Below are 26,420 nucleotides of genomic sequence, written 5' to 3'. Positions count from 1 at the left end.
TGTCCATCATCTTTTTAAGAAATTTGGTAGGAAAAGGATAAAAAAAATGGGGGAAGAAAAGGAGCCTAGAAGAGCAAAGCAAAGATAAAGAGGAGGGGAGGAGGGAAAGGAGCAAGAGAGGCTAGTAGGTGAGATATCTCTGAAGAGACCTGTGAATGCGAAGATAGATGGAAAGGGTACATTGAAGGAGAGACCTTCAAGCAGGTGGGGAGGAAGAAGTGTGGGAGGAAACTACTTCCTGAGTTGAGATTTGAACTAATTAAGTGAATGACCCTAAATACAACATATGCAGGTTGATCTTGTATCATAGGCAAACATGGAAATGTTGGCTCTAACAAGAAAAGTGGACTGAAAAGTTTTGGTACCTAGAACAAGGGCTGCTGCCCATGGGGATAGTGTGGGTGCTGGGAAGAGAGAAAACTTGGGTAGAGATGAAAGAATGATGCAGCACTAGACACCTGGATAATCCAACTACCCTCTTCCTTCCATTTATAACCTTCTCTTGAGGTGCATGGGAACGCCTTCTCATGCTTTAGCTGGTGGTTGTTACCTGAGTGCAAGCCTATTCGAATCCGGACTGGTACCTCCGGCATGTGCCGCATCTTGAAGGTACCCACGGAGCTCAGGATATCTAAGGACATGTTTGCAATCTCAGCTGCATGCCTCCTGCCATTCCTCTTTGGGAGGCCTGAGGCCACCATGTAAGCATCTCCAATGGTCTCTACCTGGAAATCAGGGGAAACAGAATTAGCAAGCAAATAACATTTGTGTGTGTGTGTGTGTGTGTGTGTGTGTGCGTGTGTGTATGTGTGTGTGTGTTCTCACAGAGCTTAAGTGGTATGATGGAGGCCAGGTGTTCTTATAAAGTAAGGAAGACAGAGAGAGGCTGTCAGTGCTTCTGACAGTGCACACTGGAATCACTTAAGAAGCTTCATATAAAAAAAAAAATACTGACGTCTCGGTCTCATACCCATAGATTCTGAAATACACGTGACTACTTTGCAGGTTACTGGCTAGCCCTAGAGAACTTTCAGACTCCCAGTAATTCCTCGGGGAAAGGAAAAGCAAGATTTCTGGGACAGTCTGTGGATGTCCATGGGGGAGCACCCTAGGAGAAGGTGCATATGGTGCTTTCCCAGCAAGCGTTTCTCTAACCAATTTTGGGTAAATGAGCTAGGGCAGCCCTAAGGCAAGTATAGGGAAAGGGAAAGGAAGGAAATAAAAGATTCTGTTCCTTCTGCTTTGCCTTGCTAATCTGATGCAGTTAGTTTTGCATTCTTACTGGGTATGAGAACTCAGTCTTTTACCACCAGCTACCTCCCCCTCTCCTTGTGATATTGTACTAGCAGCTTGAGCTGGATACCTGTAAATAAAGGCAAATCTGTGCTCTTTGTCTTCCCCACAGAAGTATGCTCACTCTTTTAGTTGACTAGTAAGTTGAAACTTTTCAAGTAAATCCAGAAGATAAGTAAGCTGAACAAACTTCTGTGAAATGTGCCAGTCAGACTCTGCTAGGATCAGTTTGGACCCAGTTAAAAATCTGTGTTCTCCTAAAGAACTGCACTCACATAGTGCAGTAGTTAATAGCATGAAACTCTGAAGTCACACGGCCTTGTTTAGAATCCCAGATGCACCGTTTACAAATGGTGTGGTCTTAGTCACATAGCTTAACCTTTCTGTGCATCAGTATCCTTGTCTGTAAAATAAGGATAACGACAGCACTTACCTCATAGAGTTTTCTAAGGACTAAATAACTTAATATATGTCAAAGCACTTAAAACCTGCCAGGTGGATGATGAGTGCCATTACCATCATCGTCATTATCATTATCATCATCATCATCATCACCACCATCACCACCATCACCATCATCATCATTACCATTATCACGGCCAAACTGACGCATCTTGAAATAAGCCATAGAACTGTGCCTATGACTCAGCTCCAGAGAAATTTTAGTAATCAGCAATAGGTCCCTTGTCATGACTTTCTATAAAGCCAATAATGGTGATCCTTTGCATTTTGGGGACTTTATACCTCAGTATGCTCCCATCGAGGGCCTCCCTTACCTCATACAGTTTGATAAAGTGATCCCTGCCCTCAAATAAGCATGCCTGCCTACACAGAGTAAGCCAACAATACAATGCAAATATTATGTGAGAGGGAGAAACTCACTGGTTCGCCATTATAAGAGACTGGTGTTTGATCCTTCAGGCTTAAAGAGTTAGTCACCCAGGAGTCCCCAAGGATATGAATGAGAAGATTAGAAGTGCAGGGAGCATGGGCACTGGTTGGCCTTGGTGTGACACTGCTATGGGGAATTATGGGTTGCATAAACCAGCATAAGGACCCAGCTAGGGAAGAGGAGGTATAAAAAAGGCTCTGATTGAGATGGAGTGGTAGCAGTAGAACTGAAATTGAAAACATATTACCAACTTTAGAATTCTGTAGTAGCCTCTTCACTTCCATTTCAGATTATCAAGTGACAGGGGAGGTGATTCCAGTTTTATAGGTAAAGAAAATGAAAACACAAACGGATTTGGTGACTCGCTCCTGGTTCCATTTTTATTTCCTTTGCACTGTGTTGTTTTTATTAAACAGGGCTGAAAAATTAGATTCCATCTTTGGTTTCATATAGCCCTGTTCTGTCCTGAAAACAGCCCACTAACTTCTTACTGCAGCCATGAAGTACCAAAATACCTAACGGCTTCATTCCTAAGACCCCCAGCAATTGTCTGAACAGTATCAGCTGGACTGATTAAACCAGTGGCTCTGTTACTGCCCACACTGAATCATCTTTGATTTTAGTTTCAGCAGAATTAGCTTTCAGTGATTTGTTTTTCTCTTCAGGCTGCTTGAGTTCAACAAGTTAAGACAGGTAGTCTGATTCCACGGATTTTTTTCTTCCACCGTGGTTTCCATGTGTGTGTCTTGATTAGCTTGCAGCTCCTGCTGATTGACAGGTATGATGTCTATTTCTGAGCCCTATTTAGGCAGCTTGGCCTAGCCCTGAGGCTCTCTACCTGACCTGAAAGGGCCCTGTCTAATCTGAGATAAACACACTGCCCTGTGTGTGATTTGAGAGTTGGAACATTTCAGACTACTGTGAAGGACCCAATGAATGGAGCTACTCATTCTCCAGCTCTACCTTGGTTCTTGGGACAGAGGAGCTGTCTAAAGTTTGGGATGCCTGGGGCATCGTTCTCCATCAATAAGACAACTATCCATGCTGCTGACAACGTGGAAATGTCCCCGCACAGCTATGAGATTTTCAGTCGTTTTCTGCCTAGAGACAGGACAACATGTAAAATCAAGGGTAAGGAAGAATGACACCAAAATGAGTGAATGTCATCATCTGTTCTCTACTCATCTTCTGCAACCTATGATAGGAAGAGTGGAAACTGACAGGCTAGAGGGGTGTAGGAAAGAGGAAGCAGCAGGTTGCAACTTCACAATTGATCACTTATGGAGACCTCAGATCAACAGGTGTGCTTTTGGTTACCCTATAGCAATCCCAAAGAGCCTCAGGTCTAATAGCCCCTTGACATGTATAATGCCAGAGTTCACTACTGTATAAAAATGGTACCTAAAGGAGGAAACCAGGTTTTGGCAGCATGTATTAGATCTACAGAGACTTTACCAAGACGAACTCTGCAATAGTCACCAACTATAGGCAAAACATCAGTACCTCTCTATCCCCTTTAGTACCTTGCATGTTACTGCCTCCACCATGGGTACTTAGACACTGAAGTGCAATAATGCTTTTTGGCCCCAACTTCTTCTTAGTCCCAATTCTAGGAAAGAGCTCAAAAGGAATCTGACCGGCAAGCCCTTGCTGGGTTGAGATGGTTAATTTGCAAAATGTGAAATTATATGCATTCTATCAGGCCTTTGTTTCCAATGGGAGACAAATGGAAGTGGTGTACTATTTAAATTTTAATTCCTAAATAACAGTATTCAATAAAATTGCAGCCTTCCTTCAATGTTGGAGTACACGTAGATGAGCCTAATATAAAAATTTCTCTCTGTAGAAAACAAACTTATGGTTACCAAAGAGGAAAGGGGAGAATGAATTAGGAGTTTGGGATTAACATATACACACTACTGTATATAAAACACATAAACAACAAGGACCTACTGTATAGCACAGAGAACTATATTCAATATTTTCTAATAACCTATAATGGAAAAGAATCCAAAAAAGAATATAGATTATATATATATATATATATATATATATATATATATATATATATATATGTAACAAATCACTTTGCTGTACACTGAAACATTGTAAATCAACTTATACTTCAATTTTGTAGAAGTATTTTTAAAAAAAAGAGAGAACTGAAGCATAAAAATGGTTAAGTCACCTGTCCAAGGTCATACAGTTGGTAAGTGGCAGAACAGGGATTTGAATAGTAGTCTGGCTCCAGCATCTGTGCTCCTAATCACTGCAGTAGTGTCTCAATGTTTTCAATATAAAAGCCTGAATATGTGTCAATATTGAAAAACAAAAAACCTTGAACAAATTTTTTTTTCCTGTGGAATATATTGCTCTGCTAAGTCACATACCTTGTAAACATCATGACTGCCAATGATGGCATCAAAAAGCGTGTACAGATCATTGAGAAGATCCACCACCTCAATGGGCTCACTCATGGCTGAGATAGTGGTGAAGCCCACAATGTCACTGAAGTACAAGGTGACCAAGTCAAAGCCCTCAGGCTCAACCGTGCAGCCCCTTTTGAGGGATTCAGCAACTGATCTGAAAAACAGACACAGTTATTCCTCAGAGGACACAGGCCTCCCTCCGTGCCATATACACAACTGCTAAAACACAATTTCTCCAAATATCACTGCCAAGTAAAGGGTAAGGAAGAAAATGTCACCTGGATGAAAATATTCATTCTTTCACTTACTCTACAAACATAAATTGAGCGCTTACAATGTGCCAGGCACTGTGTCAGGTACTGGAACACAGCAGTAGGCAGGCAATCCCCCTCTGTACCCTTGTGGAGTTTTTTTTAACCCTCTGTCTTTCTTCCTCAGCTTCTCCCCACCCCATCTTGAGGGAAGTGTTCCCAGCTGGTTACCTTTGCATGAGACTAGTTTCCCCAATTACCTCCTAGAAGATCATGTTACAACCTAAGGTGCCTTGGAAAATTTGGAAATCGTAGCAAGACACCAAAGGGAGGAAAAACAACCCTGTTACTTTCCTCTAGGAGCTCAAAGGACTGCCTCCCCCTAATTGATCAACTTCCAGGCAAAGTCATGAAGTGACACATAGCAAAACCGAGGCATCAAAAACTTAAATGACTAGCATGATCCACAAGAAGTGAAAAATTAGGAAGTGTGCTCTGCTCCCTTGCTTTTCCAATTCTTCTTTGATTTGAAAGTGTGACTCAAACCTGCTGGGAGTAGAGAGGGTACAGGACAGGGGGAGGGAGCAGTTAGTTGATGGGTATTTTTTTCTATTTTTAATAGAACACACTGTTACAAGGATTCACACTCCTCAGGTGTTCGCACATACGGTGGTAGCATCTGTGTTAGAAGCTTTTCCGTTTTCTGTTTTTCAATTTCCAACTCTTCAGTCCGCTCCCGGATCAAATCTTCCAAGTTGCTAGAATATTGCTCCAGCATCTGAAGCATAGAATCAATGATATTGGTCTTCTTCCCTTTATTGAAAGTTTTAAACTGGAAGTAAAACAGAAAGAGGAGCCAGGGAATTCTTACTCAAACTTAGAGATGATGGGGCAGGACCCCTCATTACAAATCAACTCCTTCTAAAATGCCAGCACAGGAGAGGTGAACCCAGGTATAAATAGGAAAAGTCACCACCCACCCTTATTGTCCCCCTGGCCCTTTCAAAGGATCCTTTAGCCCTGAGTAGTTCTTACTCTACCCTTCTGATTCTTTCAAGTCTGAGCAAAGGAGCTCCAGGAGCCCTCAGTGCTGAGATGCTATCACATGAATAGTGGCCACTTCAAAGGCAACAGGATTTGGTCTTGAGCTCAGGCCAGTTGTGAATGGGATAAGGGGTAGAGGACAGGGAGTGCTCTTTTGCTCTTCCAGATCATCAATCAACAAAATCATCCTTCTCTTCTAATGCTACCATGTTGCCAGTTCTTGGGCAGTAGGAGGTTCCTTGACTGCTTAAATATGACCCAAGATCTACATGGCAAGCTCTACCCCTATTTCTTGCCATGGGGACCAGAAATAAGGAAGTCTACTAGCACTTGGCCTTCATGTCAGGGTCATGCGGAAATTCAACTGGTCTTGCCTCTGATACTTTAGAGGTGGCTGCGTGCCACAGATTTTCAAATCCCCTCCTAGGACCCTGTTCACCTAGAGATCAGGAGCTTGGCATAGCATTGGAATCATGAGGGGTCGCCCCTCCTTACTGCTGTATTCAACATGCAAAATGCTGGGTTCACAACAACAGAAGACTGGTCATCATTTTGCTCAGCAAATACCTAGGAATCTGTCCCAATGAACCTTCTTATATAGTTGGGCCACACATGTTCTCTGTAGCACTCAATGCCCCAAGGCTAACACTAGGAGTTTCCTTCTGAGCCTGGTCCACATCTACATGTCCACCAAGGTCCTGCAGGTAATCTCAGTACCCAACTCAGATGCTTTGGGCAGGGCTTATTGCCTTACTCAGGGAGCCTCCTTCTCCTCTTTCCATTTAAGCTTTATTAGCTGCAGGGAGTTTGGAGGCTACCTTTGTCTTTCAGACAGTCCAAACTTCCACTGAAGCATTTCAGTGAGGGCAGACCCAGCAATGCCTTGTTTGAAGGTCGTGTGATGTGCACTCCTTCTATCTATCACCGGCTTGTCTGCTGCCTTCTGAAATAACATCTCTAGCATCAGCACAAGGACAAATGCTTTCTCTCCTGCCTCAAGGCAAGTTTTTAGAAATTTGACCTTCATGGTCCTTTGCCTTTTCCATACTAGCAAACACCTGCTTGAGTGTCCTCAAGAAACTCATCCAGGCTAATGGAAGCATTGTAAGCTGGGGACACGGATGACTTCATATGTAGGGCCCCTCAGGCTTTCAATCCAACTCTTTCTTTTTTCCGCCTCAGATACTTGCCACTCACAAACATCTCAGTGCTGTACCCCAGCCAGGCTCAAAAGCCTCTCTGCCAGAGCTGACACAGCACTCACAGAAAGCCCCCTCAGTTTCAGTATCCTGTAGTTTCAACAAAGCCCTAAGCTGCATGCTCCAATGTAGGAACCGCACACTAGCTCCCTTAGCAGGGCTGTCTCCGTCTTTTCCTCATTTTCCCTCTTAGATCCCCAACTCTAGGGAAAGCATCAACCTCTTCAGAAATTCAGTATCTTAAAGAGAGAACTTATCAATTTTCATGCACTCTATTGCCTCCAGGAGTTCTCTAGGAACCTAAAGAACCTCCTGCTTTTGTATTCCTACATTTGCACTTTCTTCCATCTTCAATACCCTTCCAAACACCCCATGCTTTTCTTGACCCTCCAAAACCGATCTAGCCTCACTTAAATGGTACACTCATTTGAGTTCTCTGGGATTTCCAAAGCAAACACGGCTCTATGGGGGAACCCCATCTAGTGTGTGATACATCTACTCCATCTTCTAACGGTCTCAATGCCATTGCCTTGCCAATGCCTAGTGGTTCACTTCCATCTTTGAGAGGTTACTTAGGTCAGATTGTGGATGGTTTGGAACAGAGATTCTGATCCAGAAGAGCACCAACACCAAACTTGTGCTCCTGGATAATGTGCTGGGGATGCCCCCACCATCAAAGGCCTTCAAGTAGCTAATTTTGTGCTTCTTCCCCAAGAGGAATGCCTTTCTCTCTTGGAAGAGGTTCCTTCCACAATATGACAAGAACCCAAGGAGTTAGTTAGGTTTGGGTGGGCTGGCTTCAGGATGGCTTCTGGGCAGTTGTAAGGTTCACAGAATTCTTACCTGGTCAAATATTTCATCAAAACTTGGTCGCTGTTCTGCAGCCTCAGCCCAGCACTGCTTCATCAGCTGGAGACATTCTGGAGGGGCATGTTCAGGAGGAACCACTGGTCTGTACACAGGAGGAGGCTTCTTAAGTCTTTCTATGATTTCTGTCCAGAAGCAAGAAGAGAAAGGTCTACAAATTGTGGGAAAGGCACCAAGCTTTGGCAAAGATAATTGAGTCTTAGCCAAGAATGGGGTTGGTCAGGAGAAATCACAGAAAGGCTGTCTCTGTTGCTTTCTCTTTAGGAGCCCTGAACAGAAATTGTATCTGAGCAAAAGCTGCATCAATCAACTGAGGAAGGAGGGGAAAACAAATCAATTGAGCTATTGGTATCATTTAAGCACAGCTTTATTCTGCTTCTGCTAGATTTTAGATGCAGCCTATCTGATGTCAGTTCTAACACATGCCTCCAATGATCTGGGTCCCTTCACCCACCCCCAAATCATCTAAGCCTCCCAATCCCCACAGTAGACCCAGTTAGCCCCCGCTGAAGGTCCAGGCCTAGCCCAGGTCCAGGCTATGGGCCCTGCCTGGCGCCTAGGGGAAGGGAATTAAGAACTCAAGTAAATGGTTCAGGGCCTCATTGGGATCCTCCTGACTGCTGGTACTTGAACTCTACTTTAAGTGGAACATTTACTATGTATCAGACTATGGGCTGAGCAATTTGCACATATGGTTTAACTTGATTCTCACTACAGATAGATGAGGTAGGGTCTCTAATTTTCATTTTACAGGAGTGAAAACTGAGGCACAGAGAGAGTGAGTAACTTACTCAAAGTCATATGGCTATAAAGTGCCAGAATTTGAATTTGACCCCAGGCAGTCTCAATCTGCCACCTGGCCCTACTTCCAAATGCCTCAGACCTCAACTGGGATTTCTATGCTCCCTATTCAGACCCAACAGTCATGAGTGACCAGAAGTCTAGATCAGTCAGATGTCTAAATCAGTCCTCCTGATGTGGAAGTAGGAGAAAATAGTTTGCCTTCAATGTCTCCAGCCACCCACATTGGGCCTCAAACTGGTCTCTGTGCTTCCAGCCTAGCCTACTCCAAACCATTCCCAAAACATGAATTTCGCCATGTCATTTTCTTGCTTAAAAATTCTTTCATGGATTCTTATTACCCACAGGATAAAATCCAAGCCCCAAATATCTCTTCAGCTCATTTCTTATCCCTTAGCTCCTTTCCTCACCCCTGGCTCTAACATCCTCATCATGAACTGAACTTTGCTTGTACCATCTATGGGCCCTTCCCACCCCCACATTGGCTGTAATACTCCAGCAGTGCCACTTCATACCATAAAAAGTGAAATAAGAACTTCATTTGTTTCCTCTGACTGCTCATCTCCTTGTGACACCACACCTGCAACTCCATTAACCCGGGCTGGCCCACATCAGTAATGGTTTCACCATCACAGCTCTCACCCCAAACTCAGTGCAATAGATTCCATGGAAGTCAACCCCTTGGAGGGCAACTGCCCCATCCACTCTCTAGTAGAGAGAATCCCTTTCTCAGAACAACATCAAGTTAAATAGGTCTCCTCTCCTTAGGCCCAGCATGATTCATGTCCTCGAGGTGTTCACAGTTCAATTGGGGAGATAAATGATGGCCAGCAATATAAGTGCTCTAACAGATATATGCACAGGGGAGCACAGAGGGAGACACCGGACCCACACTGGAAAGGTCAAGGTAGTTTCCCAGAGGAGGTGACATAAGTTGGATGAGGCAAGGTGAGGAGAAGGTGGGGGCACTCCAGGTACTGTGTACAGTATGTGTGGAGGCACAGAGGTGGAGAGACCATGGTGCTTTCAGGGCACTGCCAGTCATGTGGCTTAGCTGGAGGATGAGGAGTAACAGAAGATAAGCCTAGACACATGGCTAGAGACCAGATGATAGAGGGCCTTGTATATCATGTGAGGCGACTGGGCTTCATTTAACTTGTAATGAAGTTGTGGGGGCTTTAAGTAGAGGAGTAAAATAGGACTCTGAGTGGAGCAAAAGACAACTAAGTATTTCAGGCTTGATTTGTATTGATTTTGCATTTTTGAAATTTTTTCTTTTGAAATAAAAATTTAGACTTTCAGAAAAGTTGTCAAAGTAGTACAATTGTCTATATGCCCTTCACTCAGCTTCCCCATAGTGTTAGCAACTTATAAAACTCAAGTGCAGAGGAAGTTATATTGGTACAATACTGTTACTAATCTAGCATCTTTATTTGAATAGCATCAATTTCTCCTCCTAATGTCCTCTTTCTGTTTCACAGTCTAATGCAAGATCCCATATTGCACTTCTTTCTTCTGTCTCAGTTTCCTCCAGCCTGTGATGATTCCTCATTCTTCCCCCTGGCTTTCATGACTTTGATACTTTTGATGAGTACTGGCCATTTATTTTGCAGAAATCCCCTCAACTGTGGTATGTCTGATGTTTTCTCATGGTTAGATTGAGGTTGTGCAGTTTTTTGGCAAGAGTACCACCAGGGTGGTGTTGTGCCCCTTCTCAGTGCAGCATGGTAGGCGGTACATGATGTTGATGTACCTTGATCACTGGGTTAAGGTGGTGTCTGCAAGATCCTCCACTACTAAACCTACACTTTTTCCACTTGTAATTAGTAAATATCTAGTGGGTTCATACCTTTGGAATATGTAAACATCCTGTTTCTGCCTCAAATTTTGCCTGACAGCCAAACATTTTGATGGGGGATAAGAAAATGAAAGACTATGGCGTGTCACAGGGAAAGAATGGGAGGACTTTGACAGCCAGGAGCATCATACAGGGGTACTGAAATCTCTGGCATCGGGTATCTCAAAGGAGTAGAGGGGGCTGCTAAAAAGGGGGAATTAAAAAGGACTAACATAAGTCCTGTAGGCTCATGGCTTGTGTCACAGTTTGGGAAAAGACCAGCTTCTTGGGTTGGCGGGGAGAATTTCTTCCAAATGCCTAAAGCTGTCTGGCTCTGAGTCCCACCTGCACACAACACAGGCTGCTGGCAGACCAGCAGGCAGTTAACACAAACAGAATCACATTCACTCTTCTGGCAAATCACAACAGCCTGGGTTGGCCTGATGATCTGGGTCATGGTGGGCTCCTACTGCTCTTTGCTCACCTCCTGCTTACCTTTGGCAGGCAGATCCATCATGCAGAATGGGGTGCTCTGGACTATCACTTCTTGCATGATGATGGCAAAGCTATAGACATCTCCCGCAAAAGAACCTAACCTACTGCCCTTTGGGCCTCTCAACAGTTCAGGGGCCGTCCACAGCAACTCTGAAAAGAAAGCATTGTGTAATGAATATAGGGAGGATTAACTGACAGCATTTGCAATGCCCTTGAGGGCTCCAAGGGTGCTGTTTCATTGACTGCTTTATATTTTTATTAAGACAGACTGGCATGCTAGTGCCGTCCCCCCAACCCCACCCCAGGATCTAAATCTGTGAATCTCAGGAATTACGCCCAGAGAAAGCATCCTACTTTCCCCACCCCAGGACCATGCAGGCAGAAAGAGCAGAGGTGTAGGGAAGAGCAGAGAAGCTCGAAGTAGAAAGCTATCTGGTGCTGGCTTTCTTGCTCTCTTGAGCCTGCAAGTAGCAATTGGCAGGCTTCCAGGGAAAGGCAAGTGCACTGCCCGACTGGTTGCCATGGATTTGCTGTTTGCTGAGATCTATATGTGTCTGGTAATTTGACTGTGCTGAGGCTGGGGATTCACAAGTTGCTTTTTCCATGTCTTCTTTAAGAGGATTAGAGGATCCCCAGGCCTCCTCTGTTCCTTGCAGAGGAAAAGGGTGCAGCAATTCCTTCAATGCAGTTCTGCAAATATTTATTGAGGGTTTATTATGTACCAGGCACTGTTCTAGGGACGGGGGGTGCCAGAGATGAATTAGACTTTGCCTTTGTCCTTGCAGAGTTCACAGACCAATGGGCAAACCCACATGTGTACCCAACTGCGATACAAAAGAGATAGTGATGAGGGTCATGATATCGCATAAGGAAATGAATCTATTAAAAGCCAATATTGAGCATTCACTGTGTGCTCTGCTGCATTTCAGATGCCAATAAGGAAAAAAAGATATTATCTCTGCTTTCAGAGAGTTATGGCAGTCAGAGACTCAGAAATTTGGGGGAGGGCCCTTTAAGAGGTGTATAAAGAAATATCCACTAATAATATAAATGGAGTAGTCCAAAGTTGGAGGGAGTGTTTTACACTGAATCTTATGAAATTGCCGTTTCTGTAGCTCAAACAGGGTTCAATATTGGCAAGTCCATGAGGTTCAAACCAATAAAAAACTGAGCTGATCAAATTAATCCAGGAAGACTGCCTGGAAAAGTTAAATCTTAAAGGAGCTTGTTAAGAAGGTCAAGGATGCAGTTTCCTAGAGCTGTGAGGGTAAGGGCTTTGCAGGGAGAAAGAACAGTACGTGCAAAAGAATAAGAGGTAGAAAGGAGCAAATTGCGGATAGGGGTGGTGGTAAGCAGATTAGCTTGGCTGAAGATAAGGGCTCTGTTAAGGAATAATGAGAAATAAGAAATGGGGTTGATGAAGTGGGGGAGGGAGAGTGGCTGGAAGAATGAGGGCAGAAAGGGAGAGGCCCTGAGAGCCAAATGAAGGCATTTGGAGTGAATACAAAAGGCAGTAGGGGTGCTGGAGCTAGAGAGGGATTTGATGAAAGCCCGTACAGGAAGATTAATCTGGCAACCTGCACAAACTGGATTCAAGGAAAGAGGCTGGAGTCAGGGAGACCAGCTACGAAGTTATTACAGTAAGAGCCAGAGGCGAGGTGAAAGGGGTCTGAATTGGGGTGGGATAGGGAACCAGATACCTAGGAAGGCTGGAATGGAGAAGGAAGTGGCAGGGCTGGTGATAGAATGTGCATCTCCCCAGGGGAGAGAATTGGAGGAAACAACAGGTTGCCATCCTGATAGGGAGGCTGGAGAAGAGTGTCTGCTGAGGGTAGGGGTGGCAGGGGGAAAGTGCTAGCTAACTCTTCATCTTGTCAAATTTGGGGTATTGGGAAGGGATCCCAAAGGACAAGCTCTTATGAAGCAGGAAAGAAGATAACAGGTCAGAGATTATTTTGTTTTGTCAGTGAAACCCAGGAAAGAGAAACTCACCCTGGAAATTCTGATTTTGAGCTAATTCTGATCAAAATGGTGGAACAGGGAATTCTAGCCTCACCTCCAATCCCATACTCATCTCCCTTTGTCCTCCAGGTGTCCCCGGCCTTTGTCCCCTGACTCTTCCACCCCCCATGAATGTCTCTGGTGCACTCACCATTAGTGGTTTTACCCTTATGTCTTCCTGCCTAAGAGTACTGATACTTACAAATAAAAATAAACAGACTGAATAATACTTTAGTCAAAGGAATACATTTCTGAACATGGAATTTAAGGTATATGGTTTTGGAGGGAGGGTGGGGGAGTATTTGGGAACAGGGAAAATGGTATGCAGCTGCTTTTCCTAGCATCCCTCTCCCTGTACATTTGAAAGAACAAGAAGGGAAAAGAGGACACGACTCTCTGGGAAAAAGCTAGGTGATTAAATACAATCATTACCAAATAGTATTTTCAGAGACCACTTACATCTATGTTGTTAATGGCTAAAATGAGGCTTTATCTGCACTATACTTATGTAATTGAGAGTGGGCAGTAATGAATACACTTACAACCTGCCCCCATTTCCCCATCCCCACTCCAGAGCCAAGTAAGAGCCTCTACCAGCCATTAGACTCAAACTCTCAGAAAAAAACTAGAAAAAAAAATCACTTTGGCTTGTTCTGTGTCTGCTGGAGCCAGTACTAACTCTGAGCCCTGCTAGGTGACAAAAATCAACTTCGGACAACCAGTGTGGTGTAGTTCAAGAGAACACAAAGCTGGAAATCAAGAGACCTGGGTTCAAAATCTCAACTTGGTCACTCATTAGCTCACCTTTCTGAACCTCATTTTCCCCATCTTAAAATGGAAATTAAGCCAGATAATCTCCAAGAGCCTTTGGGGATAAGATTCTATTAGCCCTGTCATCTAAGTCATCTAGGTAGGAAGCAGCAATGCCTTTATTTTATTTTTTTTTCCGTCCATTCATTGACTCAACAAACATTTATTCACCAAGTCCTGTGAAAGGCACTGAGGGAGGCAACCTGTTTCTTGCCTTCACAGAGCTTCTGGTTTAGGAAGGGAGAGAAGACAGCTAATTAAAACATGTAATACCAATGTAGTATGGTATTACAAAGTACAAACCCTTAAGGATCATAAAGAGGAGAATTTAGCCAAGGATAGGGGGTCGTGGAAAGCCTCTTGAATCAGTGGTATCTAAGTTGAGCCCTGCAGGAGTAGAATCTAGTCAGATTCAGATGAGTGGGTAACAGACAGGGAAGGGAAGAATATCCCAAGCAATGGGCACAGCACATGTGAAGTTCTGGAATTAAGAGAGAGCCTGGTGCAAATAAACAACGGGAATGTGGTCAGCATAAGTGGAGCATAGAGACTTAAGGGGAGTGGTTAAGCATAAGAGATCGGCACAGCTCAGACCACGAAGGGCTTGTAAGCCCTGTAAAGGAGTTTGAACTTTATCCTAAGAACAATGGGAAGCCATTCAGTGAATTTCTGGCACAGCTGTAGCATCATCAGATTTGCAGTTTAGGAAACTCCTTCTGGCTGCGGTGTATGAAGAATGGGTTGAGCATCCAGATCGTCCTTGCAATTTGGAGAATGAAATGAAATGGTAAGAAGGAGAAACAGAGAAAGACACAGACACAGTCCACCCCACCTCCAAAAAAAAAAGCCACTGCACCTACCCTTTCCTCACTCTAAGACCAGAGCTTCTCAAGTTTGAAAGTTGCCAACCTGTGAATTAAATGGAATTCTGAGAAGCTGGCCATTGTGTTTTTCTTTTACAGATGAGTAATTTTGACAGGATCTAAGTACTTCCCACCCTGCAGCTGTTGTCCCAACCTCCTAGCTCTTAACACCAGGCAACTATTCTAAGCTTTCAAATTGGAATTAGCCAAATAATAACCACACGACTAAGTTGGCAACAAGAACAAGTCCACAAAGAGAAAGAGAAGAAGGAAGAGAGAGAAACAGGGAGACAGAGACAGAGAGACAATATCATATGTTTTTTACTGTGATTACCAGGAGCTTCAAGTCCTTCAAAGCATGGATGAGCAGAGAAAGGAGAAATTGTTATTATATGTTTTAATTTAGGGTGTAGGAGCTAGTCTTCAGAAGAGCTACACTGAATTCCTGGACCTGCTCACTTCTAAGTAGCTGCATGATTTGGACAAATCTTGAGCCTCAGTTATCTCATCTGTAAAATAAGCAAGTTGGACCAGATGACTCTCTAAAGTTTAATCCACAAGTTTTGTAAAGCACAAAGATGATGCCACTGATGAGTGAACTGTTTCCATCTGTGCATGTATTTCTCTGTGTCTTTGTGTCTTTTATTCTTCATTTCTCCTATACAATAAAGTCAGCAGTTTTAAAAATTATAATGCCAAAGATCCTTTTTTTTTTTTGCCTTCTGCATCTTTTCTTTTTATTTCTTTTTTCTTAAATTGAAGTATAGTCGGTTTACAATGTTGTGTTAATTTCTCGTGTACAGCATAGTGGTTCAGTTATATATATATATATATATATATATATATATTTGTTTTCATATTCTTTTCATTATAGGTTACTAGACAATATTGAAAATAGCTCCCTGTGCTATGCAGTATAAACTGTACAGTATTTTATATACAGTAGTTAGTATCTGCAAATCTCAAACTCCCAATTTATCCCTTCACTCCCTCTTCCCTCCTGGTAACCACAAGTTTGTTTTCTGTGTCTGTGAGTCTGTTTCTGTTTTGTAAATAATCCTTTTAAGAATATGAGTATATATTGTCATTTTACATTTCTCCCTCTCTGTCTTTTTTGGGTTGTCTGTTTCTCTGTGTTTTTGTGTCATTATCTTTCTTCTTCCTTCTTGCAATATTGTTAAGACTTTTAAGGCCCAAATTCTCCATATGTACTTAACCTTATTCATTCTTCCTCCTTCTTACCCCTTTTCTTTCTTCCTCCCTCTCTTGTATCAGTTTATTCCCTCCTAGTTCTCAGTCACCCACTCTCATGCCCCATTTCAGATTTCTCCTATTTCTTTGATCTGTTATGACCCCTACAGGCATTGTTTGGTGCTGCCGCCGGTGCACTAAACAAAAGACAAAAACACAAAATGGACATTACAGGCATGCCTACTGATTTACTAGAAGGCCATAGTTCTGAAGCCATCCCACACAACCCACAGAGCATTTACTTGCTGGGGGCCCCCTCTTTGCTTCTTTCTTTCTGACAGAGACAGTGAGGGTAGAGTCTAGTGACACCCCATTCCAGGATGGGCTTTGTGGGAGTCCAGGTACCAAATTACCTCCCATTTAATCTGACAAGTATTTATTGAGCACCTACTGTGTGCCTAATGCTCAGCAAGTTCCTCCAGGGACACCTGGGGTCTCCAAACAATATAACCTAATCCTGCCATAGCAGGAACTCAACATTATTGCACTGGCTTTGTTCAGAAGGCTAGGCTGTGCTGAGACTACAGCCTGCAGACTTCATTCAACTCCTTTGGCTTGGAAATGAGGCTGATTTTCAACAAAAGTGAGGAGTTGAATCAGCCTGAGGCTTTAATTCAGGGCACGTTCTCATTTGAACTATGGAGTTACCTTGTGTGCATCAGAAGGGTACAATACAATGCTTACCTTCTGCAGAAGGTTCCTCTTGGGAGAGTCTTAGCACTGCCAAGATGTCATTAAAGCCATAATCTGTCACTTTAAGTACAAAACGCCCATCTACCACACAGTTTCGAGACTTCAGCCTCCCATGAGCAAACTCTCTGTGGTGTAAGTACTTCATGCCCTGTAGATGATACAAACAGGATTTATTTAGCAACTTATTTAACTATTTTGTGCTTTTAGAGCCACTTTCTGAGACTGTTAATGGCATGAGCTATTACAATCCAGCATTCATTCTTTTTCTCTTATATGCAGGCAAAGCAAAACTTTGACAACAAGAATCGTTTCCAGGTCCCTTCTAGCTCTAAACTTCTATGCTTTGATGAAGTATCATATCTTGTGAGTATAGAGAATTTTGTGTTATTGGGAGACTTACTGACATTTCAAACACAGGATGGATCTATAAATATATAATAGCCAAGAATTTGAAGAATCTGATTCTCCCCCAAAAGGTCTAGCCCAACTCTCATCCACTACTGGCAGGAATGGAAATTGGTACTGCCTTTTGGGTAGGTAATTTAGGAACAGCTATCCAAATTCAAAGTATGCATACCCTGTGACCTAGGGATTCTACTTTTCCTCCAAAGAAATGCTCACACATGTACATAAGGAGACAAACACAAGAATGCTCACTGGGCTCTACCTTATATTACACAATTGAATATACAATAAATATCTATCAAGAAGGAACTGTCCAAATTGTGGTATATCCAAACTAAAGAATATTCTGCAACAGTTAAAAATAATAGATCTCTTTGTACTGATAAGGAATCATATCTAAGCCATAAAGTAAATGAAAAATAGTAAGTTGCAGAACTACATGACAGTGTGTATTTTAAACAACAAACAAAATCTAGAATGTATGTAAATACACATAAAAGTAACTGCAAGGTTAATCACCAAATTGTTAGTAGTGGTTAATCTGGGGAGAGGGCATAAAGGAGGGTGGAGTAAATGTCAGGATTTTCCCATATATATTTATAGAATTTGATTTTTAAATGTGATGAATACATCATTTTTATAATTAAAATATTTTCTATTTTGATAATTTATATAAAATATACACAAATTATATAAATATGCAATTTATTTCATTTTTAATAATTAAAAATAGACAATAAAAAAGAAAGCTGAAATCAAGAAAGCTAAATACTACTGACTTCTACAGCTTGCTTGGCAACCTTATATGATATTCCAGTGTGATCCACCAGGATTTTATCAGATGGGTTTAATCATTCATATATAAATACATCCATATTTGAATGCAGTCATCTCAGGGCTGTTTATGCTGAGCCTTTTTAAGTATCTGTCTCTATTTCACAGCCTGACACCCCTTTGTATGCTTTACATCTTGCACCCTAGGAAAGTCTGTAGTCCCTAGTACCTCCAAGCAGAGTCTACAGTGGGTAAGATTTCTCCCAAGCTCTCTAATGCTAGGGTTTAATTCATCATGGGCCTGAGAAAACTGTCATTTAGAGGATTCTCCCTTAACTCACTGGACTTTGCTTACAGAGTGAGTGAAAAGAGTATTAGAATAGGAACCAGGAGATTTAGATTCTAGCATCAGCTCTGCCACTTAATAGCTGGCTGATAAATACTTATTTAGCACCTACTATATGTGGCAGACACTAAATGACAAAAAGCACCTCCTTTAGCTTCTCTGAGCCTCTGTAAAAGGATAATCACACTTATTTTATGGAAAATTAGAATGAGATAATGTCTATAAAGCTTCCTTGAAAAGAGTTCAGCCACAACAGAAGGGTCAAGATTATGATCAATATACAGGAAGCTCAACCAGTCATTGATTATCCACATCAGGCTCCTAAAAATGCACATAGACACAATTTTCATATCACTCTAAGGAGTTCATGGACTCTCTGAAGCCCATCCATGAACCCATCAGTGAACCACTCCCACTTGGCTGTTACTAGTCCTTGCCTCTGAGGATGGAGGTGCTGCCTGATAGAACCAATGGTCTTTTGGCTTTCTGGTCATGCTGAGTTCCACATCTCCACTTATGGTATGCAAAGACTCATCACCTAGTTCTAGACTGAACCACCTTTTAGAACGTGAAAGGCAGGAAATAGGGCTAAGCAGCACCAAGGAGCTTGGGAATAAGCACTTTTCCACAACAGAAAGCAGAGAAATAGGATGGAAGAAAGGATTGCTTAAGGCAGAAGAGTGCTCAATGGCTATAGGAAGTAAAGACAAATCTGACCCTTTAATGGGATAGGGGTGGGGGGTATGGAAAGCAAATCCTTCTGTATCAGGACCTTATAACAGATACGGACCAAGGGGCTGTGAGAAGTGGTGGGGGCAGACACAGGGAAGGAAGGTGGAGGAGTGAGATCATCACAAGGATCCAAGGAAAACAAAACATCTCAAAATATTGAAGTTTTAAACTACAGGGAAAATTCAAGATTTCCTCAGTCTTTCCATTAACCTTGATGAGATCCAGCAGGAGTGATGATTTAAACATCCAATCTAGTTTCACATCCTGATTTGTCAATATGTCTTCCAGGCTCCTTCGGGAACAGAATTCTGTCACAATGGCAAACATCCCCGAATCATAGAAGAAGCCCAATAAAGGGTTAACATTCTCATGACGCAGGTCCTTCATCTGGAAATGGGGAGGGAGAGAAGAGAGTCACAGCTGTCTTGTCTCAGTTGGAGCTGGGACCTTCTTCCTGATTCTTTAGGGATTCTGTGGAGCTCAGTGACCCAGGAAGACTTAAAAGGTTAGTACAGTAAGAAGTGGGAAAGATTGTCTTTCTGTGAATATTCATCTATGCAGCATCCATTAAAATAAATAGCTTATATAAACATCAGGCTAAAGCCTACAAATTTGTTTCAGAAGAAGCATTGAGAATTTTGACTACATTTTACCTTTGCATCCATTCTTTTTTTTTTTTTTCACTAAGGTGAGAAGCGTTTAGTGTGTGCTAAAAATGTCCAAGGCATGGGACTGCATGCTAGTGATACAAAGATAAACAAAATGAAATAAATGTCCTGAAAAACTCACATTCAAAGAGGGGTGATAGGCAAGCAAACTGACAGCTTTGCTTCCCTATGAAATGGGTTCTTATGGAAGAGAGAATGGGTTGTTGGTGGAGCTCAGATGGTTAAGTATCTAATTCAGCCTTGGGGACCAGAGAAGACTTCCCTGAGGAGATAATATCTAGACCATTTTGAAGGAAAAGTAAGAGTCGGCCAGGTGAAGGGGACATGATGGGAGGGGCTGAGCATATTATGCTGAGGAAACTGCAATGGGTTTAAAGTGGCCAGAACATAGTGCAAGGGAAAGAATATAAGACAGTTGGCTGGAAAGATAGACAAGAGTTGCATCCTGTGTGGCTTTGAGAACCTTGCTATAGAATTTGAAATTAATACTATGGGCACTGAATAATTATTATCTATTATTATTACTATTTAATGGGAGATAAGGGAGAAAAGAACTCTATGATGTCTTCTAGATTTCTACTTGGATTCCTGCGTAGATCGCAGTGATATACATCAAAAAAAAGGAATTCAGGGATGGTTTAGTAGTGGATATATTGGTTCCCCACTCATATTCCTTTTGCTGTGCATCTCCCAGCTACTGTGAATGTTGGCCAATAACTCACAGTTGCTCCATTCTCAGGAAAATTGTCCTAGAGGAGCCACCTTACCTGAAAGGTTAGGGCCTACCCACAGATCTCAGCCAATTGTCAACTGACTAGGCATGGTACAAAAGTTCAATTCCCTAGCCTCAAGGTGGAACTCATGGTACAACTTATGCTCCAGCATTTCTCCCATAAGATCATACTGAAGCTAGTCTCAAGCTGAGATCATGTACTTGCTGAGCTTTCACTTCTGCCTTATCCTGCACCCCTCACTCCCTTTCTCTTGACAACATTTTCTCAATAAGTAATTTGAACAAGACTCTCCATCTTAGGCTTAGCTTTTAGAGAATCTGACCTAAGACAGTAGGAAAGCAAATTTTTGGTGGCAAAGGCTGATTAATTCAGTTTGAGACATATTAAGAATGAGGTGCTTGTGGGACATCAAGGTTGAACTATTCCAAAGACAGTTGGATATTCAGTGTTTGAGGCTCACAAGAAGTGTGATCAGGATAAACAGACTTGGGAATTGTAAGCATGTAAATGGTAAATAAAATTAATGGGAGTGAATTAGATAATCTAAGGGAATCATATAGAATAAAAAGAAAAGTGGGAGATATAAATATTTAAAAGATGGGAAAAGGAAAAACACCCTGCATAAAGGCTTAGAAATGAGGCTTGAGAAGTGGAGAAAAGCTTATTTAGAGCAACATTATGAACACCACAGGAAGAGTTTCAGGATAAGGGAGATACATGCCAGAAGGAATTTCAGGAAAATGTGGTAAATACCAGAGAGGTCAGGTAAGATGAAGACAGAAAAGTATCTGGTGAATTTGACCATTATGAAATTATTAATTACAAAAATTTACCCTATAAATATTTGCACAGATGTACAAAGATACATATAAAGGCTTAGAGTGGCAGCAGTGTGAATTAACAGAAATGGGCAGATCTGAGATGTTTTGGAGCTGTAAATCATATAAGTTGTTGGGGTAGGGAGTAAGGGAAAGGATGAAATCAAGGATTATTCTGTTTTGAGCATTGAGATGTGGTAGGCCATTTATTGAGGTGGAGTCCACTGGCTTAGAGTATAAGCCTGCTTCTCCAACAAGCCGATCTCAGCTGAGGTTAAATTACCCCTGATGGGAATGGCAGCTATGGACCACTAAAGCTGCCTTTAAGCATAAAAGCCTGGCACCCATGATGCTTCTCTTAGTCCAATGCATCCTAAATCAGCTAAGGGAGACATGGAAATTCAGCCTATACATCGCAAAGTCAATGCTTTCTTCTAAAGTTTCATTGTACTATCTCATATGGACCAAGCAGCCAAAACTACTGGACTCTGAAGTTATGTTGGAAGACAGAGTACAAAGTGGTTATGTCACAGACTGCTAGTTGTTTAACACACATCTATTTCCTTTCCTTATGGGGAAAACAACTAGTCCACATTTTCCAGCCTCCACTGAAGCTTAGCGTAGCCATGTGACTGAATTCTAAGCAATTGAATGTGAAAGGGAGTGATATATACAATTTCTAAGCTAAGGCTTTTAAAAAGTGCATATGTGCCTTCTCCACATGCAGGTCTCCACTTAACCCTACTGACACCTTGATCCTCAGTTCTCAGTCTCCAGAACTGTGACAAAACAAATTTCTGTTGTTTACGCCACCAAGTCTGTGATACTTTGCTATGGCCGCTAATACAAATTCTCTATTGTGTAAAAAAAAAAAAGTGAATATATGCCTTCTATGTTATTTTTCCACTTCTCTAGATGAATGTGGAGGATAACAGGTCCTAGGAGATTGCAGGGCCATACAATGATCATATCTTGGACTGCTGAATCACCATACTAGAAGAGAGTAATCTGCCAACCCAACACACCTTCCTTATACTGTTATTTGGACAAGAATTTAACTTTTGCTGTGTCTGAGATATTGAGTATTTGGGGGTCTAATAGTTACACTATCTAGCTTTACATTAGTAACACTAGCATGGAAAAATTTCAGGCCTAGATTTTCCCTAAATCTTTATAATCATACATCCACAGCTATAACCAATAGAAGGGCAGGAGCCCTTTCAGAAAAGCAGATTGTTGCCAGCCATTTTCTTTCCTGGTGACATTCTCTAATTCTTGGCACAAGCTTAAGATTTGGCTTAGCCTCAGAGAAGGAATTTGCTGGGGAAAGGAGAAAATCAGCAAAGCTTTTGGCAATTGTGGAATACTGGCATGACAATAAACTTCAAGAGAACTAAATGTGAGCTGGTTTACCCCCACAGTATATTTTCTGAGTTTGGGGGCTATTGAGGAGATTAGAAAGCTTCCATAAGGTGGGTTGAAATCTCCTTTAGTCTCCCAATATTTAGGAGACAGAGTCTCATTGGAAGAATAGGCCTGCAACAAACACATAGCTGGTCTCTTCCTCAAGATATTTGCCAAATTTGGAAGCAGCATGGGGTAAAGGTAGAGGTCAAAGAGTAAAGATCAAAGGCTCTGAAGCACAGCCTGAATATACCAATCTTTTGAAGTAGAGAATATAGAGCTCCTCAGGCTCTTGGAGGGGGCATGCTTGAGAAACATAGTAGAACTAGAGGTGTACTGAGTCTGATTAAAATTACAACATTGCTTCAATCTACCTCAATCTCTGATTAGATTAATGAAATTAGTCCTCTACCCTATCCACTTAACAAATGAAAAGAGAAAACCCTCACTGGTAGAACATATTCCTGGAGCCTCTACAATATCTTTATTTAAAATGTCTACCATACAATAAAAAATTACTAGATATTTGAAAAGGCAGAAACAGAGGAAGACCGAAGAATGAAACAATGTCTCTAAAAAATCGATAGGCCAAAAAAAAAAAAAACTTATAAAATATGAACCAAAAACTTTTTAAAAGGCAGTAGAGAGTGATCAAAAGCAGAAATGGAGGTAAAGCTAAACTTGAAAGACACACTAAAATAAGTAAAATTTGTGTTTGCTGCTTTTTGTAAGTGTGCAGTCCCCAAACTGCATGACTTGGAAGTAAAAACTATAGCCCAACAGTTTTGACATATCAGAAGGCAAAGTTTGAAGCCAATGAACAGCCAAAAAGTTAGGGAGGAATTCCTGGAAGTTAATTTGCTGCAGAGGGAATTCAGTTCCCAAATCTATATGTAAAATCTGTCCAAATCTTTGGCTGAATGTTAATCTTTGCACATATGGGGAAAATCCCAAAAAGCCCAGTAAAAAAGCAACAGCTAAACCTGAAAAACTAACTAGAGATTTTAGCTGTTGAATACCACACAGAAGTTGAAATTTGAGTTTAGCCATGATAACTGCCTGCAAGAATAAAAATATCATTCTTCAGTATAACATAAAAGAATCCAGAGTTTCTAAAATGCATCATTCATAATGCTCAGCAACCAATCAAAAAGATTTAGAGGTGCAAAAAAACAGGAAAATGTGGCCTATACCCAATAAAATAAAAGCAGTCCATAGAAATCAACCCTGAGATGATATAGCTATTGCAATCAGCAGAAAAGGACTTTAAAGATGTAATAAATATATTTAAGGACTTAAAGGACAGAATATGCAAAGTGAATATGCAGATAGGTAACATCAGCAGAGAAATAGAGAATATAAATATGAACCAAATGGAAATTCTATAACTTGAAATGTAACACTGAAATTAAAGATTCACTAGATGGGCTTAGAAGATGACAGAGAGTCAGTGAAATTGAGGAGTGATCAACTAAAAAATACATGACTCTGAAGAATATGGAGAAAACAGATAGGGAAAATGAAGTCTGAGGGATTTGTGGGACAATATTAAGCAGTCTAACGTATATGACTTCAGTTCCTAATGGACACTAGAATGAGGAAGAAAACAAATGTTAAGAAAGAGTGACCCAAAATTCTTGAATTTATTAACATCAACTTAAAAGTCCAAGAAACATACTGAGCTCCAAACAATATAAATACAAATAACCTAGAAAGATCATATTCAATTTCCTACAATTCAAGATCAACATAAAGATAGAAGCTCAGTGAATCCCAAACAGGTTAAATATAAAGAAAACTACACTTGGACATATCATGATTAAACTCCTAAAATTAAAGATAAACTTTTGCAGGCAGTCAGAGAATATACAAAAACCTCTTCATGATTTAAAAAAAAAAACCCACAGAAAATCAGAAGTAGAAGGGACATGTGTGAAAAAAATCTTCAGGTAATATCAAACCCAACTGTAAAACATTAAATCCTTTTCCTCTAGACAAGGATGTCTTACTTCACTATTTCTACTCAATATTGTGTAACAGCATCAAAACACTGATGAGAAAAGTTAAAGAAAACTTAAGTAATGAAGACTTCAGACAATACTATAGAGCTACAGTCATCAAGACAGCATGGTATTGGTACAAAAACAGACATATAGACCAATGGAACAGAATAGAGAGCCCAGAAATGAACCCACAAACTTTTGGTCAACTAATCTTCGACAAAGGAGGCAAGAATATACAATGGAATAAAGACAATCTCTTCAGCAAATGGTGTTGGGAAAACTGGACAGCAGCATGTAAAACAATGAAGCTAGAACACTCCCTTACACCATATACAAAAATCAACTCAAAATGGATCAAAGACTTAAACATAAGACAAGATACAATAAACCTCCTAGAGGAAAACATAGGCAAAACATTATCTGACATACATTTCAAAAATTTTCCCCTAGTAGAAATAAAAGCAAGAATAAACTAATGGGACCTAATGAAACTTACAAGCTTCTGCACAGCAAAGGAAACCATAAGTAAAACAAAAAGACAACCTACAGAATGGGAGAAAATTTTTGCAAATGAAACCGACAAAGGCTTGATCTCCAGAATATATAAGCAGCTCATACGACTCAATAAGAAAAAAAATAAACAACCCAATCCAAAAATGGGCAGAAGACTTAAACAAGCAATTCTTCAAGGAAGAAATACAAATGATCAATAGACACATGAAAAAATGCTCAATATCACTAATTATCAGAGAAATGCAAATCAAAGCTACAATGAGGTATCACCTCACACCAGTCAGAATGGCCGTCATTCAAAAATCCAGAAATGACAAATGCTGGAGAGGCTGTGGAGAAAGGGGAACCCTCCTACACTGCTGGTGGGAATGCAGTTTGGTGCAGCCACTGTGGAAAACAGTGTGGAGATTCCCCAAAAGACTAGGAATAGACTTACCGTATGACCCAGGAATCCCGCTCCTGGGCTTATATCCAGAAGGAACCCTACTTCAGGATGACACCTGCACCCAAATGTTCATAGCAGCACTATTTACAATAGCCAAGACATGGAAACAGCCTAAATGTCCATCAACAGGTGACTGGATAAAGAAGAAGTGGTATATGCATACAATGGAATACTACTCAGCCATAAAAACTGACAACATAACGCCATTTGCAGCAACATGGATGCTCCTGGAGAATGTCATTCTAAGTGAAGTAAGCCAGAAGGAGAAAGAAAAATACCATATGAGATCGCTTATATGTGGAATCTAAAAAACAAAAACAAACAAACAAACAAACAAAAAAGGGTAAATACAGTACAGAAATAGACTCATAGACAGAGAATACAGACTTGTGGTTGCCAGGGGGGCGGAGGGTGGGAAGGGATAGACTGGGATTTCAAAATTGTAGAATAGATAAACAAGATTATACTGTATAGCACAGGGAATCACAGAGGAAAAAATGTGATAATAAGTGTGTATATGTCCATGTATGACTGAAAAATTGTGCTGAACACTAGAATTTGACACAACATTGTAAAATGATTATAAATCAATAAAAAATGTTAAAAAAAAAACTTAAGTAATGAAGATCTATACCACATTAATGGACTGGAGGACTCAATTTTGTTAAGATGTCCATTTTCCCTAAACAGATTTATAAATTCATATAATCGCCCCCCATGAAAAATTCTAGAAGGCTTTAATGAACTAATAGACAGTTAATTCAAGAACTTATTGAAAATTAAAATAAACTACCCTATCCAAAACAATCTTGAAAAAGAACAATTTTAAAGAGCTTACATCACTTAACTACA

General features: G+C 41.1%; 1 protein-coding gene across 6 annotated transcripts in view; it reads right to left on the bottom strand.

The window, feature by feature from the left end:
* GUCY2F (guanylate cyclase 2F, retinal) overlaps positions 1-26,420 on the bottom strand; it is a 130,697-nt gene that overhangs the window by 16,990 nt on the left and 87,287 nt on the right. For 5 of the 6 annotated variants that reach the window (XM_032474743.1, XM_032474742.1, XM_032474741.1 and 2 more), the window contains 7 exons: positions 19,194-19,370; positions 16,718-16,874; positions 11,109-11,258; positions 7,952-8,100; positions 5,534-5,697; positions 4,576-4,768; positions 551-725 (listed from right to left, as the gene is read on the bottom strand). In XM_032474743.1, coding sequence (XP_032330634.1) covers positions 551-725; positions 4,576-4,768; positions 5,534-5,697; positions 7,952-8,100; positions 11,109-11,258; positions 16,718-16,874; positions 19,194-19,370 — 1,165 coding nt within the window. The remainder of the gene's footprint in view (positions 1-550; positions 726-4,575; positions 4,769-5,533; positions 5,698-7,951; positions 8,101-11,108; positions 11,259-16,717; positions 16,875-19,193; positions 19,371-26,420) is intronic. The other variant, XM_032474745.1, reaches the window with a different exon arrangement.

This window comes from Camelus ferus, chromosome X (assembly GCF_009834535.1).
Source record: "Camelus ferus isolate YT-003-E chromosome X, BCGSAC_Cfer_1.0, whole genome shotgun sequence".
NCBI lineage: Eukaryota > Metazoa > Chordata > Mammalia > Artiodactyla > Camelidae > Camelus > Camelus ferus.
The sequence above is the reverse complement of the archived record's forward strand: the minus strand, read 5'-3'. Positions and strand labels throughout refer to the sequence as shown.